This window comes from Chiloscyllium plagiosum, unplaced genomic scaffold, assembly GCF_037043375.1.
Source record: "Chiloscyllium plagiosum isolate Xiang-an unplaced genomic scaffold, Cpla_swu_hap1 HiC_scaffold_46, whole genome shotgun sequence".
NCBI classification, from domain to species: Eukaryota; Metazoa; Chordata; class Chondrichthyes; order Orectolobiformes; family Hemiscylliidae; genus Chiloscyllium; species Chiloscyllium plagiosum.
The window spans coordinates 5,419,690-5,438,439 of NW_028270184.1; the positions used below are offsets into that span (position 1 = coordinate 5,419,690).

The following is an 18,750-nucleotide window of genomic DNA, read 5'->3' on the forward strand; positions in this document are numbered from 1 at the left end:
GATGGAATAAGTTTCTTTTTATTCTGCATCTGTGATTTAAAAATAGCAGCTGGTGACATTGCCACGTGCACTGGGTGGGAACAGCAGCCTGGCGAAGGGGTTGGCAGGGCTGAACTGGCACAGAGTCTATTTGCTCACTTGAAGATCTTCCCCTGGTTGAAGGGCTTGCCCACATGCTTGAAATCCCCCTCCCACGCAAAGTATTCCTTCACCATCGTCCGACACTCCTCGCTGTCAACATCCAGCTTCCGCCAGCTGTACGACTCGTAATCCACTTGCCAGTCAGGAGACATCTGAACAGGAAAACCAAATAAGTCAAGCACCTGACCCAACCATGGACAACCCACCCCTCAGTCCCTCGCGCCTGTTTTAAAAGGTACGAGATAGAGATCAGCAGCCCCTGCAATTATTGGAAGGGCTGTGAGCATCAGCATCAAAGGCAAGGCACTGAATTTCACACTAGACTGGACACAGGCTGCAACCATAATTAGGGAGATACATCTCCTGGGTTAAAGTGAACGTCAATTACAGACTAATCGAAAGGCTAGAGTTTCTCAACTCTGATCAAGATTAGATTAGATTACTTGCAGTGTGGAAACAGGCCCTTCGGCCCAACAAGTCCACACCGACCCGCCGAAGCGCAACCCACCCATACCCCTACATTTACCCCTTACCTCACACTACGGGGAATTTAGCACGGCCAATTCACCTGACCTGCACATCTTTGGACTGTGGGAGGAAACCGGAGCACCCGGAGGAAACCCACGCAGACACGGGGAGAACGTGCAAACTCCACACAGTCAGTCGCCTGAGGCGGGAATTGAACCCGGATCTCTGGCGCTGTGAGGCAGCAGTGCTAACCACTGTGCCACCCACAAACTGCACACCTGGAGGTAACAGCCCTAGAAATTTCAAGGATTGGGAGATTTGGATCCAGTTTCCAAAACCTGCAGCCAATACTCTCATTTTCTCGGTTTTGTGGACCTCTGAGGTCCATGCATGGCACTGACTTCCAAAAGGAACCTTGGAAGCTACTCCACCAGAATGAAACCAAAGACCCAAAAGTTAAAAATCACCCTCATACACCCTGGCTTGATCAGTTTCTTTGTATTGCCTCTATCAGATGAGGCTGCAATGCCAGCATCCTCTAGCACCCCCACCTACCCCACAATCTTGCGAGCAGGCATTGGGTGCAATCAGGCTGCGCCAAAAAGCCCCATCACCAAGTACCAGCTGAGGCAGTGGGGACACTGCAGAAAGGTCATACCGGGAAGGCCAGCTCGTGGCCACGGAACACCCAGATTCCAGAGATGCTGCTATCGTTGTTCCCTCCAAACAGAATCACGCTGGCGAAGGCGTTCTTGCGCAGCTTGTCCAGCCGTTGAAACATACCTGACAACAGGATTAGATTGGATTAGATTGCCGTCAGGGTGGAAACAGACCCTCCGGCCCAATCAGTCCACACCAACCCTCCGAAGAGTAACCCACCCAGACCCATTTCCCTCTGACTAATGCACCTGACACTATGGGCAATTTCCCACGGCCAAATCACCTGACCTGCACATCTTTAGACTGAGAGAGGAAACCCACGCAGAAACGGGGAAAATGTGCAAACTCCACAGACAGTCGCCCCAGGCTGGAATCGAACCTGGGACCCTGGTGCTGCGAGGTAGCAGTGCTAACCACTGTGCCACCATGCAATGAACCTTATTGTTACAAGTCAAAGCCCAGAAGGAAATCCAGACAAGCAGTAATTCAACAACGCATTAACAGAAACAGACCAATTACAAAAGAACAGAAAATTTAGTGAATGTTTAGTAGCACCTATGAATAAGTAATGTTTTTGACCTATCTGCTTCTCTGCCTCAGCGTCTCTAATTTTCAGGCCCTAACTGTTGGCTGGTTGCACACACACTAACCACACCAGTCAGAATTAGCAGCGATGGTTGCCACGGAGGGCACTACGTTACCAAAGGAAGCTAAAAGACTACAATCACACCAGCCTGGCCTTCTGACTTGAGTGGTACAGAAGCAATGGACCTCATTAGGTAGACTCGCTTCGACAGTAGCCTGCAAAACCTCTGGACATTCCCAAACAGTTTTGGTATTTAATTGAACAATACACATTGGCCCAGGACATGAGGGAGAACTCATCCTTCCTCTTCCAATGGTGGCCATGGGATCTTAATAAATTGGCCAAACAGGGTGAATGGGGTTTAACGTCTCACCCGAAAGATGGAACCTGACAGTGCAGCATTCCTTCAGTACTTGCATTGAACTGGATTGTGGGTTTAAATGGAGTCTGATTGGAACCACAACCTCTGACTTTACAGGCAATTGTGCAACTCGCTGAGTCACAGCAGATACCTAAACATTTAAAGTAAACTCTCTTAGAGGCCACCTAAGAAAGGAATTTATTTTCAGAGCATCAAACAACTTGTGCTGCTGTGCAATCAAGAGATAGGGGAGAATTGGCTGCTTTAGTTAGTAAAAAGACCCTTACCCGAAATCAGGTTACAACTCATGAAGGCAAGGGTGAGTTCAGCTGGATATTTGTACTCGCCATACCAGATGGACCAGCCTTCCTTGTCAAAATGCTCCCAGAAGTGTGGCAAGGCAACAGATAAAGTGTCCTCGTTTGAGTATTTGCGTTTAAACTCATCCAGGATAAACGGGCTGAAAAAGGTCAAAAACACAAAACAAACATATTCATATAGAGTCACAGATGTACAGCATGGAAACAGACCCTTCGTCCAACCCGTCCACATATCCCAACCCAATCTAGTCCCACCTGCCAGCACCCTGCCCACATCCCTGCAAACCCTTCCTATCCAAACCCTTCCTCTGTGTGAAAAAGTTGCCTCGTAGGTCTCTTTTATATCTTTCCCGTCTCACCCCAAACCTATGCCCTCTAGTTCTGGACTCCCCAATCCCAGGGAAAAGACTTTGCCTATTTACCCTATCCATGCCCCTCAATTTTGTAAACCTCTATAAAGGTCACCCCTCAGCCTCCGATGCTCCAGGGAAAACAGCCCCAACCTGTTCAGCCTCTCTCTATAGCTCAAATCCTCCAACCCTGGCAACATCCTTGTAAATCTTTTCTGAACCCTTTCAAGTTTCAAAACATCTTTTCGATAGGAAGGAGACCAGAAATTATTATAAATACAAAACCAGATTATCAGTAGTATACATGCACAGATAGAAGACCTCTCATTTTCTGGAGTTTCTCTGACCTTGAGTGACTTGGTCCTAACCAAACACCCTCGTAAATTATAACGTGCATCCGAGGTAAGCTTCTCTCCATCAACCACCACCAAACACATACACAGCAACTGAAGATCTGAGAGGTATATCCTGGTGAAACGTCCCTCTGTCATCCACCGCCAGACACCGGAACCTAGGATTTGTGGGACCTTGCCTGGTGCTCGGTTGGACTCAGTGACATTTATAGGAAGTATTTAACTAGTGACAAAATGTAATCCCAACAGAGGCCTGGTGCACAGGGGCTCCCTCCCTCAGTCAGCCAAGAAGTCAGGGGGATACGAGCACAAGTTAGGTCCAGGGAAACTGTTCTGGTTTGAAAAGAAAGTTCACAGTCCACGAGAATGCAGGTGTCGTCGGGTATTTTCACTCTTTAGCTTTACATTGTCTCTAAATATGAAGCCATTCCCTCTTGGGCACAACGACAGGACTAGAAACCTTTTGAAAATTTCTGAATATATTTTACATTTATTGAAAGAAGTGTCCGACGAGTCAGTATTTGGTGAAACAACACTATTTCAAATTGAGCACCACACAAAGCCTAAGAGAGGAAGACTCTGTCAACACCCAGCTCGCAATGTTAGCTGACAACAAATCAGGGTAGCAGAGACAGCCTTTGCTCGGCAGTTTCCGCTGAGCACAGGGTAGGGCTCAAGCTAAATCATTCATAGGCACCTCCACAGCCAGGAAGATGGGGAGAAATGTTTTCACACATGGGACAAGCATTTCAGCTGATAGCTCCCAGTAAACAGACAGTTTGAGAGGTGAGAAAAGGCTGTTCTTACAGATGTACTGGCAATAACTAATCCTGTCTCTCTCCCTCTCTCTCTGTGTACAAACATGGCTTCAGTTAAAACCAAGGAGGAACAGAAATGCCAGATGCAGCTGAAAAACAGTCCAGTGTTTGGAGAAAACTGTCGCTTTTAATTTAGAAATCTGGCTTTCCTTCAGAGATTTAACTGGTTCCAGACACTCCTTGGTACTGTCCCATCGAGCATGGCGTGTGTAAATCACTGAAGGTGGGGCGGGTGGGGGAGGGGAGAGAACATAGAGAGAGCATGAGGGGACAGGGAAATTGGGGGGGGGGGGGCGCAGAAAGAGAAGGTACACAGACACACAAAACAACCCAGCGATGTTTGCAGCTCTGTGATTCCAGGCGTTGCGAAAACCCTGGGAGATTTATGGGAGAGCCTGCACAGCCTCAAACTGGATACAGCCAGTTCTACAGCAGCTGCAGGCAGAGTCACTCTGGGAGTTGGGCCAACAGTAAACTGGGCCCAAGCCGCTGGAGGTTCAAGGAAGGGGGATACGGGGAGGTGGTGGGCGATTTAAGTGAAGAAACTCTATTAAAACAAAGTCACAACACTCAATAAAAAAACAGAAGTAGACCCCTGGCTGAAGTCCCCCTCCCACTTGAAAACCTGATTTAAAATTCAGGCTGATCATGGAACAGCCTTAGTACAGGGTCCGGGAGTCAGCCTACACCCTTCTAATGGATTCGGAGACGGTGGGGGCAGCAAGTTGAATTCAGTTTGGCTTCTCCTCAAAAACAGAGTTTCTCAGCAGTAGAAAGGACCTTGAGGACAAATCAACAGTGCAATTATGGCTGAGGACAGGTCCCACTGCCCCGCTTTCTGATTAAATAATTGGCAGGTAACAGTAAATCCATCAGAAAAGTTATGCAAGCAACGTGACAGTAAGTAGGGAGATATTCTTTTTAAAGCAGTCAGGCAAATGAAGGTCAGTGAGATGCCAATGTGCGTGTAACCCTAGATCCCAGCGCTGGTTATAGACTGTTGACTGGGAACAGAAATTCCTGCCTTGCGTGGCAGAGGTTCCTCAGCGTTCACTTCCAGGCGGCAATGTCTAGGTTCAAACTCTGACAACGCCAGCGATCGGCCGGCTGTCAGAGAATGGAATGAAGCAACATGGCCAACTGCAGCCTCTTGCCTCTATTTATTTTCACAGGCTCGCAGGTACCTCCCTGCACAGCCACTTAAACAGGAAACATTCAGCATTTTCTCACCACAGGCCCCAGCTCACCCAGAGCACTGAAAGGGTTAATGAACGCGACACAGAGCTGGTACACAGTGTGCTGGCTGACACACAAACACATCACCAGGCTCTTGGCAGGCAAACAGTGCCCCCTGGTAGCAGTCTGTTGCACGTCCTAAAACAGACACCGTCAGCCTAACAAAAGCACTATCTCAATTAGGTAAAGCTTAGCTCAACAGGTCAATTTATACTCAGCACTTTCTCCTGCAACCACCCTTTCATATTCCCCCTATGTCCTTTGATTCACTTCTCCCTCATGCATAACTAGCTCTGCCTTAAATGCAGTACAAGATACACTTCAACCACCCCCTTTCGGGGTTTGTAATAGAGTTCCTCCTGAATTACTGATGGATTTGTAAACGATTTGTTTTCCATCAATGGTGCTCTGTTCTGGACTCCCCTTGAGTCTACTTAATTCCATCATCATCTGAACATTTTCCAGTGGATTAGCCCTTTCTATTCTAGAGAAAATACTTCCCTGAAAGGTCTAACCATGAGACTGAGGCCTGAGAGTGACATGATTCTCTCCTGATCACTGCTGGTGGGGGTGCTGAAAAATAACCACAAAGGGTAGATTGGGTTCAGAAAAGTTTCCATTGTTCAACAACCTGTATCCATCCCTTTTTAAATTGTATATACTTTTAATCACGATGCCCCTCAGCCCCCAACACTCTCGTGAAAACAAGCCAAATTTGTTCAACCTGTCCTCGTAGCTAATACACTCTGATCCTCTCCAAGCCTCCACACCCTTCCTGGTGTGGCAACAAGATCAGTGCACACCACTCTAAATGACTCTGACTAAAGTGACTTGTCAACATGTATACTCAATGCCCCCTGGCTCTTGAAGGCAAGCACGTGGTAAGTATTCGTTTATCAACTTATCCACTTGTGCTCACACTTTCAGGGAGCTAGAGACTTGCACCCTGAAATCCCTCTGCACATGGAAGCTCCAAAGGTTCCTACCATTTGCTGTAGTCTCATCTGTACAGCTTTCACCAGCTCCCTCATAACAGTGGGAGTGGGAACCCGCAGGAATACAGTTCATGCAACCTCAGACGCGGGTGACAGAAATGCCTGTGCAGGTTCACAAATACAACCTGAAGCACCTGGCTGGCATCGGATCCTATTTACATTAACAGATTCCTAGTCCCACTTCCTTTGGATGGGGACTCCTGGTTGGTCCTATCGTTTATCTCGGGGCAGGGCGGGCACAGGGGAGTAAAGGGCAAGAGCTTTAAGATCAGCTAGGGTATCCCAGAGAAGGAATGGGGTTAAAAACTAGAAGGGCACTGCTCCCATGCCCATTAAAGATCCCATTGCTAGAACGCCAACGAGGATTTGGTCAGCTCTGATGGTAGTCAAAGTGCCCCTAGTCCTGCGTAATGACTAACCTTACTGCCCAAGGTATCAAACTGGCTGACCCCATAAAGAACCAGCTCCTTTCCGATAAAAACAAGGTAGGGTTACTGTGAGGCAGGGAAAACAAAATGCAACATTCCCTGAGGGAGCACCATTTTGAACCATGAGCAGCTGGGCTCACATCCTGACTGGGCCCTCTCACCAACACTATCTAACAGTCTCCAAAGATGGGCCAAAGGGCCCCTGCCATATCAACAGGAGGCTGCAACATTAGTGAAAGGGTTAAAGGCAGGCAAGGGAAGAAAGCAGGGGGAAAAGAAAACAAATCTCTGAACCATGAGATGATGCCTCAGACACAATTGAGGTCCCACTGCCAGGCTGCTTTGTGAGGGAAGTTTTAGCTGTTTGGCCAAGACTGCTTTCTCAAACTGGGAATAGAGCCAACCTGGAACGATTAGGGAATAACCCTTTGACTGCCACATGCTCAATGCAAACTCCAAACAAACACAAGCCCCCCTGTACAATTATACACCAGGAAGAACAGCTCCAGTGGTATTGTCCCTACTTCCGGACCAGAAGGTGCATTATCTGCAAACAGATCTAATGTAGAAAGAGCATGCAGCCCATCTAAAGAAACTACCTGCCATCATTTGATTTTTTTTTTTAAAACAGCTCCAGGATTTAGGGTTCTACTATTTCTATACAGGGTCTGTTTTAGTCCTTTAAGAATCTGTCAGACATCAGCCCTAAACTTACCACTTACAAGCTGAAACTATGCATGCTCCTTATCCAACTCCTCAAATTAAAGTAACACCAGTGTTTAACAATTACCCACTCCAAGCCCACATACCTGCTCTCCAGACATTCCACCCCTCTACCCTGAACTGTCCAATGCCATCCTTGTGCCCTGCAGTCAGCGTGCAGCGATGTCCGAGTAACGCACTGTACCAATTAAACCTGGTCCCTCGCTATGGTTTAGGCTTCCTGGTAACACATGGACATCCACCCAAAGGTGCTCACCCTCTATCTCGGGTAACAAATCCCCTTATTAAAAGGGCACCCCAGCACCCTTCAAAATGTAATGAGGTTACTTGCCTCCACCACCTCATAGGAAGCAGCTGGGGAGCGGCCTGGAAATCATTACTTCAAATAATGGTAGAGACAGAAACTTCCACCGTATCCCAAAAAAAAAAACAGAATATGCCCTTATGGTGCCACAACTTAGTGGTGCACGGACCAACAGCTAGAGGTGGGGTTAGGTTAGAGCGCCCCCTTCGGGTAGTATGGACACAATGGGCTGAATAGTCTTTGTCGGCATAAATCTTCCTCAAATGGTTTAGTCCATCAATGGTTGGGAATGATGCTGGAGGGTGCATATTCCATGTTAAAGTGCCACAGGGAATTAGAAAAACCTTTTCATCCCACTGACGAGAGGATTACAGGAGGAAATAGTACCTGTTTAATTAATAGCCAATTGCTATTTGATAGCAAACAGCTTAGGCTTAAAAGTCAAAAGGTGTAATAGACTGCCTCCTCACCTGGGGCCAACTGCACAGGCATAGTAAACACGGGCAAGTTGGGTCACCAGGAACACTCACCCACTGTGGAAACCTGCACTGCCTTCCCAGCATAAGGTGGCATGGGGGAACAAGGGCAATTGCGGTAGTTCAAACAACTCAGGTCAAGATTAAATCCAGGGAAGAGGCATCCCAACTACCCTCTGGGGAACTGAGGGGCCAAAACGGGGTCCTAGGGCCTCGGCCTGACAATACAATGTTGAAGAGAAGTGGCGGCAGACCTTGACAGGGCCAAGGATGGTTTGGTAGTTGAACAGCTGTGGAAACTTCACCCGTGGGCAGCACTGTGGCGTTAGCACTGCTGCCTCATAGCGCGAGGGACCCGGGTTCAATTCTCACCTTGGGCAACTGTGTGTGTGGAGTTTGCACATTCTCCCAATGTCTGCGTGGGGTTTCCTCTGGTTTCCCCCCCCACAGTCCAAAGATGTGCCGGTTAGGTGAATTGACCATGCTAAATTGCCCCGTAGTGTTAGGTGCATTAGTCAGGGGTAAATGTAGGGGAATGGGTCTGGGTGGGTTGCTCTTCAGAGGGTAGGTGTGGACTTGTTGGGCCGAAGGGCCTGTTTCCACACTATTGGGAATCTAATCTAATCTAATTAACCCGAGGCCAGAAACGATATCAGAAAGGGAGGAATCAAGTGCAATCACTACTGATCAGTGAACAGGCAAGATCTCGGTACAAGGCAAGATCTCGGACTCAAAATGCCATAAAAATTAAAAGGAGGGCTAGCTCAGTGGTATTATCACTGGACTTTAATCCAGAGACCCAGATAATGTTCTGGGGACCCAGCGAGGCAGGTGGTGGAATTTGAATTCAATTTATTAAAAAATCTGGCATTAAGAGTCTAATGATGACCATTGTTAATTGTCAGGAAAAACCCATCTGGTTCACTCACGCCCTTATGGGAGGGAATCTGCCACCTTTATCTGGTTTGGCCTATGTTTTGACTCCAGACCTCCTGTACATATCGTCATGTAACAGTCTACTGCACAATTAGGGATGGGGTAACAAATGCGAGTCTAGCTTCATCCCGTGAATGAATTTTTAAAAATATTAAAAGCGAGGTAGTTTGGTTATCATTAACGGCAAAAAGGAAGGCACGCTTGCCAAAACACCATGGCGTTCTGCTCTTCTTGGAAATGCCGGCTTGAAGTCCCAACCAAACAGAGAAGGCAAGGTTTTGATTTAACACCTCACCCAAACAAGCAGCAAAATGTGGCACAGGAACTCTCTCCAACAGCTTTGTCGGGATCGCTACACTACACAGGCTGTAGCAGCTCACCACCACCTGCACAGGCAATTAGGGATTGGAAATTAATGCTGACCCAGTCAATGGTCAGAAAATTGAACTAAATACTCCCTCACTCAAGGGTAAGACTAATGCTATTGCATCCTCAAAATTCCAACATCCCCACTTCTGCAAGAGAGCCCCAACAGAATTATACAGTTTCCTCTTCCATCTACGCCTGGCCCATTTTGCCCTGTCTCCAGGGTCTCAGTGCTAGAGGTTCAAGGTTGTCTCTTCAGTACACTCGTCACAAGAGGATTGAGCATCCTACCACCTCTGTTATTATCATCGGCTCACCCCTCATTTCAGTCAGAAAGTGTAACCACCGTTTGGAGAGTGTAAAGTCCAGGCCAACAGAGAAGTGGTACCAAATGAAGCGCCGCCTGCCCCTCAGGTAGAGGTCAAAGATCCTGCGCACGATCTCAATGTCCCAGAAAGTAATCACCCCCTCATCCAACATCACAGAAAAGATAAATCTGGCTAGTCAACTTGCAGTTTTAAGACCTCGTCACCACCTTTTTCTACAACAGCAGCTGCACAAACTACTTCTGGTCTCCTTCCTATCGGAAGGATGCTGTAAAGCTTGAAAGGGTTCAGAAAAGATGTACTAGGACGTTGCCAGGGTTCGAGGATTTGAGCTACAGGGAGAGGTTGAACAGGCTGGGGCTGTTTTCCCTGGAGTGTTGGAGACTGAGGGGAGACTTTATTGAGGTTTATAAAATCATGAGAGGCATGGATAGGATAAACAGACAGTCTTTTCCCTGGGGTCGGGGAGTCCAGAACTAGAGGGATATAGGTTTAGGGCGAGAGGGGAAAGATATAAGAGAGACCTAAGGGGCAACTTTTTCACACAGAGGGTGGTACGTGTATGGAATGAGCTGCCAGAGGAAGTGGTGGAGGCTGGTACAATTACTAACATTTAAAAGGCATCTGGATGGGTATATGAATAGGAAGGGTTTGGAGGGATTTGGGCTGGGTGTTGGCAGGTGGGACTAGATTGGGTTGGGATATCTGGTCGGCACGGACGGGTGGGACTGAAGGGTCTGTTCAGTGCTGTACATTTCCATTACTCTAAACAATAAAGCTGAAAATGTGTTGCTGGAAAAGCGCAGCAGGTCAGGCAGCATCCAAGGAGCAGGAGAATCGATGTTTCGGGCATGAGCCCTTCTTCAGGAATGAGGAGTGTGCCAAGAAGGCTAAGATAAAAGGTAGGGAGGAGGGACTTGGGGGAGGGGCGTTGGAAATGCGATAGGTGGAAGGAGGTTAAGGTGAGGGTGATAGGCCGGAGTGGGGTGGAGGTGAAGAGGTCAGGAAGAAGATTGCAGGTTAGGAAGGTGGTGCTGAGTTTGAGGGTTGGGACTGAGACAAGGTAGGGGGAGGGGAAATGAGGAAACTGGAGAAATCAGAGTTCATCCCTTGTGGTTGGAGGGTTCCTAGGCGGAAGATGAGGCGCTCTTCCTCCAGCCGTCGTGTTGCTATGGTCTGGTGATGGAGGAGTCCAAGGACCTGCATGTCCTTTGAGGAGTGGGAGGGGGAGTTGAAGTGTTGAGCCACGGGGTGGTTGGGTTGGTTGGTCCAGGTGTCCCAGAGGTGTTCTCTGAAACGTTCCGCAAGTAGGCGGCCTGTCTCCCCAATATAGAGGAGGCCACATTGGGTGCAGCGGATGCAGTAAATGATGTGTGTAGACGCGCAGGTGAATTTGTGGCGGATATGGAAGGACCCCTTGGGGCCTTGGAAGGAGGTAAGTGGGAGGGGGGAGGGGGAAAGAGAGTGTGGGCGCAAGTTTTGCATTTCTTGCGGTTGCAGGGGAAGGTGCCGGGAGTGGAGGTTGGGTTGGTGGGGGGTGTGGACCTGACGAGGGAGTCACGGAGGGAGTTGTCTTTTTGGAATGCTGATAGGGGAGGGAAGGGAAATATATCCCTGGTGGTGGGGTCCGTTTGGAGGTGGTGGAAATGATGATGGATGATATGATGTATATGGATGTTGGTGGGATGGTAGGCGAGGACCAGTGGGGTTCTGCCCTGGCGGCGATTGGAGGGGCGGGGCTCAAGGGCGGAGGAGCGGGAAGTGGAGGAGATGCGGTGGAGAGCATCGTTGACCACGTCTGAGGGGAAATTGCGGTCTTTGAAGAAGGAGGCCATTTGGGTTGTTCGGTATTGGAACTGGTCCTCCTGGGAGCAGATGCGGTGGAGATGAAGGCATTGGGAATATGGGATGGCGGTTTTACAGGGGACAGGGTGGGAGGAGGCGTAGTCTAAGTAGCTGTGAGAGTCGATCGGTTTATGGTAAATGTCCGTGTTGATTTGGTCGCCCGAGATAGAAATGGAAAGGTCTAGGAAGGGGAGGGAGGAGTCTGAGAGGGTCCAGGTGAATTTGAGGTCGGGGTGGAAGGTTTGGTAAAGTGGATGAACTGTTCAACCTCCTCGTGGGAGCACGAGACAGCGCCGATAGTCATCAATATAGCGGAGGAAAAGGTGGGGGGTGGTGTCAGTGTAGCTGCGGAAGATGGACTGTTCCACATATCCTATGAAGAGGCAGGCATAGCTGGGGCCCATGCGGGTCCCCTTCTGACTACCTCTTCTCCCGCCTCCAACACACCCCATGCGGGTGCCCACTTTACCAACACCTTCCACCCCGGCCTCAAATTTACCTGGACTGTCTCAGGCTCCTCCCTCCCCATCCTAGGCGCCTCAATTTCTATCTCGGGCGACCGAATCAACACGGACGTTTACTATAAACCGGCCGACTCCCACAGCTACCGAGATCATACCTCCTCCCACCCTGCCCCCTGTAAAACGCCATGCCATATTCCCAATGCCTTCATCTCCACCGCATCTGCTCCCAGGAGGACCAGTTCCAATACCGAACAACCCAGATGGCCTCCTTCTTCAAAGACCGCAATTTCCCCCCAGACTTGATTGACAACGCTCTCCATCACATCTCCTCCACTTCCCGCTCCTCCGCCCTTGAGCCCCGCCCCTCAAATCGCCACCAGGACAGAACCCCACTGGTCCTCACCTACCACCCCACCAACCTCCATATACAGCGTATCATCCGTTGTCATTTCCGCCACCTCCAAACAGACCCCACCACCAAGGATATATTTCCCTCCCCACCCCTATCAGCGTTCCGGAAAGACCACTCCTTCCATGACTCCCTCGTCAGGCCCACACCCCCCACCAACCCAACCTCCATCCCGGCACCGTCCCCTGCAACCGCAAGAATTGCAAAACTTGCGCCCACACCTCCCCCCTCACTTCCCTCCAAGGCCCCAAGGGATCCTTCCACATCCGCCACAAATTCACCTGCACCTCCACACACATCATTTACTGCATCCGCTGCACCCGATGTGGCCTCCTCTATATTGGGGAGACAGGCCGCCTACTTGCAGAACGTTTCAGAGAACACCTCTGGGACACCCGGACCAACCCACCCAACCACCCTGTGGCTCAACACTTCAACTCCCCCTCCCACTCCACCAAGGACATGCAGGTCCTTGGACTCCTCCATTCCCGACCATAGCAACACGATGGTTGGAGGAAGAGCTCCTCATCTTCCGCCTAGGAACCCTCCAACCACAAGGGATGAACTCGGATTTCTCCAGTTTCCTCATTTCCCCTCCCTCCACCTTGTCTCAGTCCCAACCCTCAAACTCAGCACCACCTTCCTAACCTGTAATCTTCTTCCTGACCTCTCCGGCCTCTCACCCTCACCTTAACCTCCTTCCACCTATCGCATTTCCAACGCCCCTCCCCCAAGTCCCTCCTCCCTACCTTTTATCTTAGCCTGCTTGGCACACTTTCCTCATTCCTGAAGAAGGGCTCATGCCCGAAACATCGATTCTCCTGCTCCTTGGATGCTGCCTGACCTGCTGCGCTTTTCCAGCAACACATTTTCAGCTCTGATCTCCAGCAGCTGCAGTCCTCACTTTTTCCTAAACAATAAAGCACAGACTGTAAAGTGCTTTGGGAACATCTGGGGTTTGACAGGCGCTACGGAAATCTAAAGTTCACATTAAAAAAAAATCTCTTAAACCGTACGATAAAGTTAGGTAGCCACAGCAGTCCCCTCCTGGTGGCAGACAGCAACTTTGGAAAAGCAGTGCTCAGTGAGGTGGCCATTAACCATGTCTTCCCCCACTCCTCCCCCCCCCCCCCCCCCCACCCACCTCAGTCTCCCTCACCCCAAAAATCTTAAATGAGGTGCCACAAGAGGACCATGCGGAGTCCTGGAAGATAAGTCAGCATTTGGACTTTTGCAGGTAAGGCTTTATTTTCAAGAACTGGTGTCGGGGATGTTTTAAAGCCACACAGTCCAGCTCCGAACACGCTGGAGGAGGGCTCAGTGCCGGCCAAGAGGCTCAACAGGAAATTCAACCGGTGACAACAAACATGGAAAGAATAGCTAAGTGTGCAAGTGTTAAAGTCCACTCCTGCCTTCAGTCCACAACAGGCCAAGAGACAATTCAGGGGAGGGCTCCTGGGCATGTTAACCACAGCCCAGTGACAGCAACAAAGAGGTCAGCTCAGACCTGTGATTATTAAGACAGGCTCCACAACCTAAATGAGACAGGATGGACAAAAAATAACGACCATACGCCCACTTCCCTGTGAATTCAAGGACCCTGTACCTCTAGCAGGCTGTCCTGATAACCACAGGTCTGAGCTGAAGGCTTTGTCGCTGCTACTGGGCTGTGGTTAATATGCCCAGGATACCTCCTTTTGCCACCCTTTTACAGGAATGAGGAACCAAAACAAGCCAAGACCAGCCTGCTCCTGGCATAGACCAACACTCCAATACTGACAGACCCTGACAAACCCAACAGTGATTTCCATAATAAAAGAACCAATAACTGTGGAGACTGGAAATCTGAAATAGAGGGTGTGTCAAGCTAAAACAAGTATATTATTTCAAGGCACAGTAAGCCAGTGGAAGAAAACTTATGGATATGCTGGGAGGTAACCAGAAAGTATGCAGAATTTAACACAACAGTGTGACAGTACTGATGGGGACACGTCTGTCACAGTGTAACATGGGGTACAGTACTGATGGGGACAGGTCTGTCACAGTGTAACATGGGGTACAGTACTGATGTGGACACGTCTGTCACAGTATAACACTGGGGTACAGTACTGATGGGGACAGGTCTGTCACAGTGTAACATGGGGTACAGTACTGATGTGGACACGTCTGTCACAGTATAACACTGGGGTACAGTACTGATGGGGACAGGTCTGTCACTGTGACATGGGGTACAGTACTGGTGGGGACAGGTCTGTCACAGTGTAACATGGGGTACAGTACTGATGGGGACACGTCTGTCAGTGTAACATGGGGTACAGTACTGATGTGGACACGTCTGTCACAGTATAACACTGGGGGACAGGTCTGTCACAGTGTAACATGGGGTACAGTACTGATGTGGACACGTCTGTCACAGTATAACACTGGGGTACAGTACTGATGGGGACAGGTCTGTCACTGTGTAACATGGGGTACAGTACTGATGTGGACACGTCTGTCACAGTATAACACTGGGGTACAGTACTGATGGGGACAGGTCTGTCACTGTGTAACATGGGGTACAGTACTGATGGGGACATGTCTGTCACTGTATAACATGGGGTACAGTACTGATAGGGACACGTCTGTCACAGTGTAACATGGGGTACAGTACTGATGTGGACACGTCTGTCACAGTATAACACTGGGGTACAGTACTGATGGGGACAGGTCTGTCACAGTGTAACATGGGGTACAGTACTGATAGGGACACGTCTGTCACAGTATAACACTGGGGTACAGTACTGATGGGGACAGGTCTGTCACTGTGACATGGGGTACAGTACTGGTGGGGACAGGTCTGTCACAGTGTAACATGGGGTACAGTACTGATGGGGACACGTCTGTCAGTGTAACATGGGGTACAGTACTGATGTGGACACGTCTGTCACAGTATAACACTGGGGGACAGGTCTGTCACAGTGTAACATGGGGTACAGTACTGATGTGGACACGTCTGTCACAGTATAACACTGGGGTACAGTACTGATGGGGACAGGTCTGTCACTGTGTAACATGGGGTACAGTACTGATGTGGACACGTCTGTCACAGTATAACACTGGGGTACAGTACTGATGGGGACAGGTCTGTCACTGTGTAACATGGGGTACAGTACTGATGGGGACATGTCTGTCACTGTATAACATGGGGTACAGTACTGATAGGGACACGTCTGTCACAGTGTAACATGGGGTACAGTACTGATGTGGACACGTCTGTCACAGTATAACACTGGGGTACAGTACTGATGGGGACAGGTCTGTCACAGTGTAACATGGGGTACAGTACTGATAGGGACACGTCTGTCAGTGTAACATGGGGTACAGTACTGATGGGGACAGGTCTGTCACTGTATAACACTGGGGTACAGTACTGATAGGGACACGTCTGTCACTGTGTAACATGGGGTACAGTACTGATGTGGACACGTCTGTCACAGTGTAACATGGGGTACAGTACTGATGTGGACAGGTCTGTCACTGTATAACACTGGGGTACAGGTCTGTCACTGTATAACACTGGGGTACAGGTCTGTCACAGTATAACACGGGGTACAGGTCTGTCACAGTATAACACGGGGTACAGGTCTGTCACAGTATAACACGGGGTACAGGTCTGTCACAGTATAACACGGGGTACAGGTCTGTCACAGTATAACACGGGGTACAGGTCTGTCACAGTATAACACGGGGTACAGGTCTGTCACAGTATAACATGGGGTACAGGTCTGTCACAGTATAACATGGGGTACAGGTCTGTCACAGTATAACATGGGGTACAGGTCTGTCACAGTATAACATGGGGTACAGGTCTGTCACAGTATAACATGGGGTACAGGTCTGTCACAGTATAACATGGGGTACAGGTCTGTCACAGTATAACATGGGGTAGAGGTCTGTCACAGTATAACACTGGGGTACAAGTCTGTCACAGTATAACATGGGGTACAGGTCTGTCACAGTATAACATGGGGTACAGGTCTGTCACTGTATAACATGGGGTACAGGTCTGTCACTGTATAACATGGGGTACAGGTCTGTCACTGTATAACATGGGGTACAGGTCTGTCACTGTATAACATGGGGTACAGGTCTGTCACTGTATAACATGGGGTACAGGTCTGTCACTGTATAACATGGGGTACAGGTCTGTCACTGTATAACATGGGGTACAGGTCTGTCACTGTATAACACTGGGGTACAGGTCTGTCACTGTATAACACGGGGTACAAGTCTGTCACAGTATAACACGGGGTACAAGTCTGTCACAGTATAACACGGGGTACAGGTCTGTCACAGTATAACACGGGGTACAGGTCTGTCACAGTATAACACGGGGTACAGGTCTGTCACAGTATAACACGGGGTACAGGTCTGTCACAGTATAACACGGGGTACAGGTCTGTCACAGTATAACATGGGGTACAGGTCTGTCACAGTATAACATGGGGTACAGGTCTGTCACAGTATAACATGGGGTACAGGTCTGTCACAGTATAACATGGGGTACAGGTCTGTCACAGTATAACATGGGGTACAGTACTGGTAGGGACAGGTCTGTCACTGTATTACACTGGGGTACAGTACTGGTGGGGACAGGTCTGTCACGGTATAACACTGGGGTACAGTACTGGTGGGGACAGGTCTGTCACTGTATTACACTGGGGTACAGTACTGGTGGGGACAGGTCTGTCACTGTGTGGTCGTAACGTCCAGGTCTGTAAGTGGGCCTGGGAACAACTTGAAACGCATTAGCAAAACAGCCAGCATCCTCTCCAACGTGGTGCTGATTCAGGAAGTCTCTAACTCAATTTGCACCCTGCCAAGTTGGCTTTGTGGTGACATTTGGAGCCATGAGGGAAAAAGTTGTTACCACGCCTACAGTAGGGGGAGTGGGGGATGTTGGGAGACTCGACATCCAAGAGGCCACATCAACCAGGAGCGAGACTCGATCCTGTGTTCAAGAACTGAAATGGGTGTTGATTAGTCAAATGGCTCCACCTAGCAGAAGAACAGCAAATGGCAGTCACCCGTACACAGTACAATCACGCAGCTTCCATCTAGAAAGACAGTCACTTCTATTGGCCCCTTCTTACGTGGACTCTGTTGCCTAACTTGAGACCCTGAAGGGATTTCTCTCAACGAATATCAGATTTGGGGGAATCAAATCTAGATCTGCATTTTGATAGTTCTTGAAACCAGTGGACATCCAGAGAGCTTAACAGCCAACGAAACATTTTTTTTTAAAAAGTGGGGTCACTATTGTGATGTAGCACAGCAAGTCTCACTAATACCAGCGTGATGATGACCCATACTTTTCAGTGATATTGACTGAGGGATGTTTATGGTCCCCAGTACACTGGGGAGACAATCTCTCCACCCCACTCTGCTTCAAATAGTGCACATGGAACCCAACTGGTCTCAGTTCAACATCTCACCTGAAAGATAGTAGCTCTGCAGTGCAGATTAACTCAAATGTAAATGCATACTGTCACACGTTCTGCTAAAAACGGTCAATACCAAGCCAAAATATCAGATTATCAGCTGTGAATCATATCACAGGTGAAGAACATCACCCACAGCCCCATTACTGCCCCCTCCTCCAAATAAATAAAACACCCTGTGCTGCAGAGACCCGGATATGGTCCTAAATCACAACAGCAACTGTATCTAGAACAAAGCACAATACAGCACAGGAACAGGCCCTTCGGTCTTCCAAGCGTGAGCAGACACCTTTTGCCCTTCCATACTAAAACTGGCTTCATTTACAGGGTCCGTATCCCTCTATTCCCTTCCTAGTCATGTATTTGTCCAAGTGTTTGTTGAAAGCTGCTATTCTTCCACCAGATCCTCTGGCAGTGCGTTTCAGGACTCACCACCCTTTGTGTGAAAAGGCTGCCTCGCACATCTCTTAAATGCTGCACCCCCTCCACACCACGAGCCTGTGTTCTCTAGTAATTGATCCCACCAACCTGGGAAAAAAAAGGCTGATACCTTATCCATGCCATACACAATCTTATAAACTTCTAACAGCTCGCTCCTCAACCCCCTGCATTCCAGTGAAAACAAACCCAGTCTATCTGGCCTTTCTTCATAGCTAAACATCCCCCATACTAGGTAACCTCTGAAGTCAGCTAGACTCAAAA

At 49.0% G+C, this 18,750-nt stretch overlaps 1 protein-coding gene across 1 annotated transcript in view; it reads right to left on the reverse strand.

The window, feature by feature from the left end:
• The window catches only part of eef1g (eukaryotic translation elongation factor 1 gamma), a 31,676-nt gene continuing 12,926 nt past the window's right edge, over nucleotides 1–18,750 (reverse strand). Inside the window, exons 7-9 of the mRNA XM_043682619.2 lie at nucleotides 2,504–2,676; nucleotides 1,268–1,392; nucleotides 1–293 (exon numbers count right to left, since the gene is read on the reverse strand). Of these exons, the coding sequence (XP_043538554.2) occupies nucleotides 135–293; nucleotides 1,268–1,392; nucleotides 2,504–2,676 (457 nt within the window). The 3' untranslated portion in view covers nucleotides 1–134. The remainder of the gene's footprint in view (nucleotides 294–1,267; nucleotides 1,393–2,503; nucleotides 2,677–18,750) is intronic.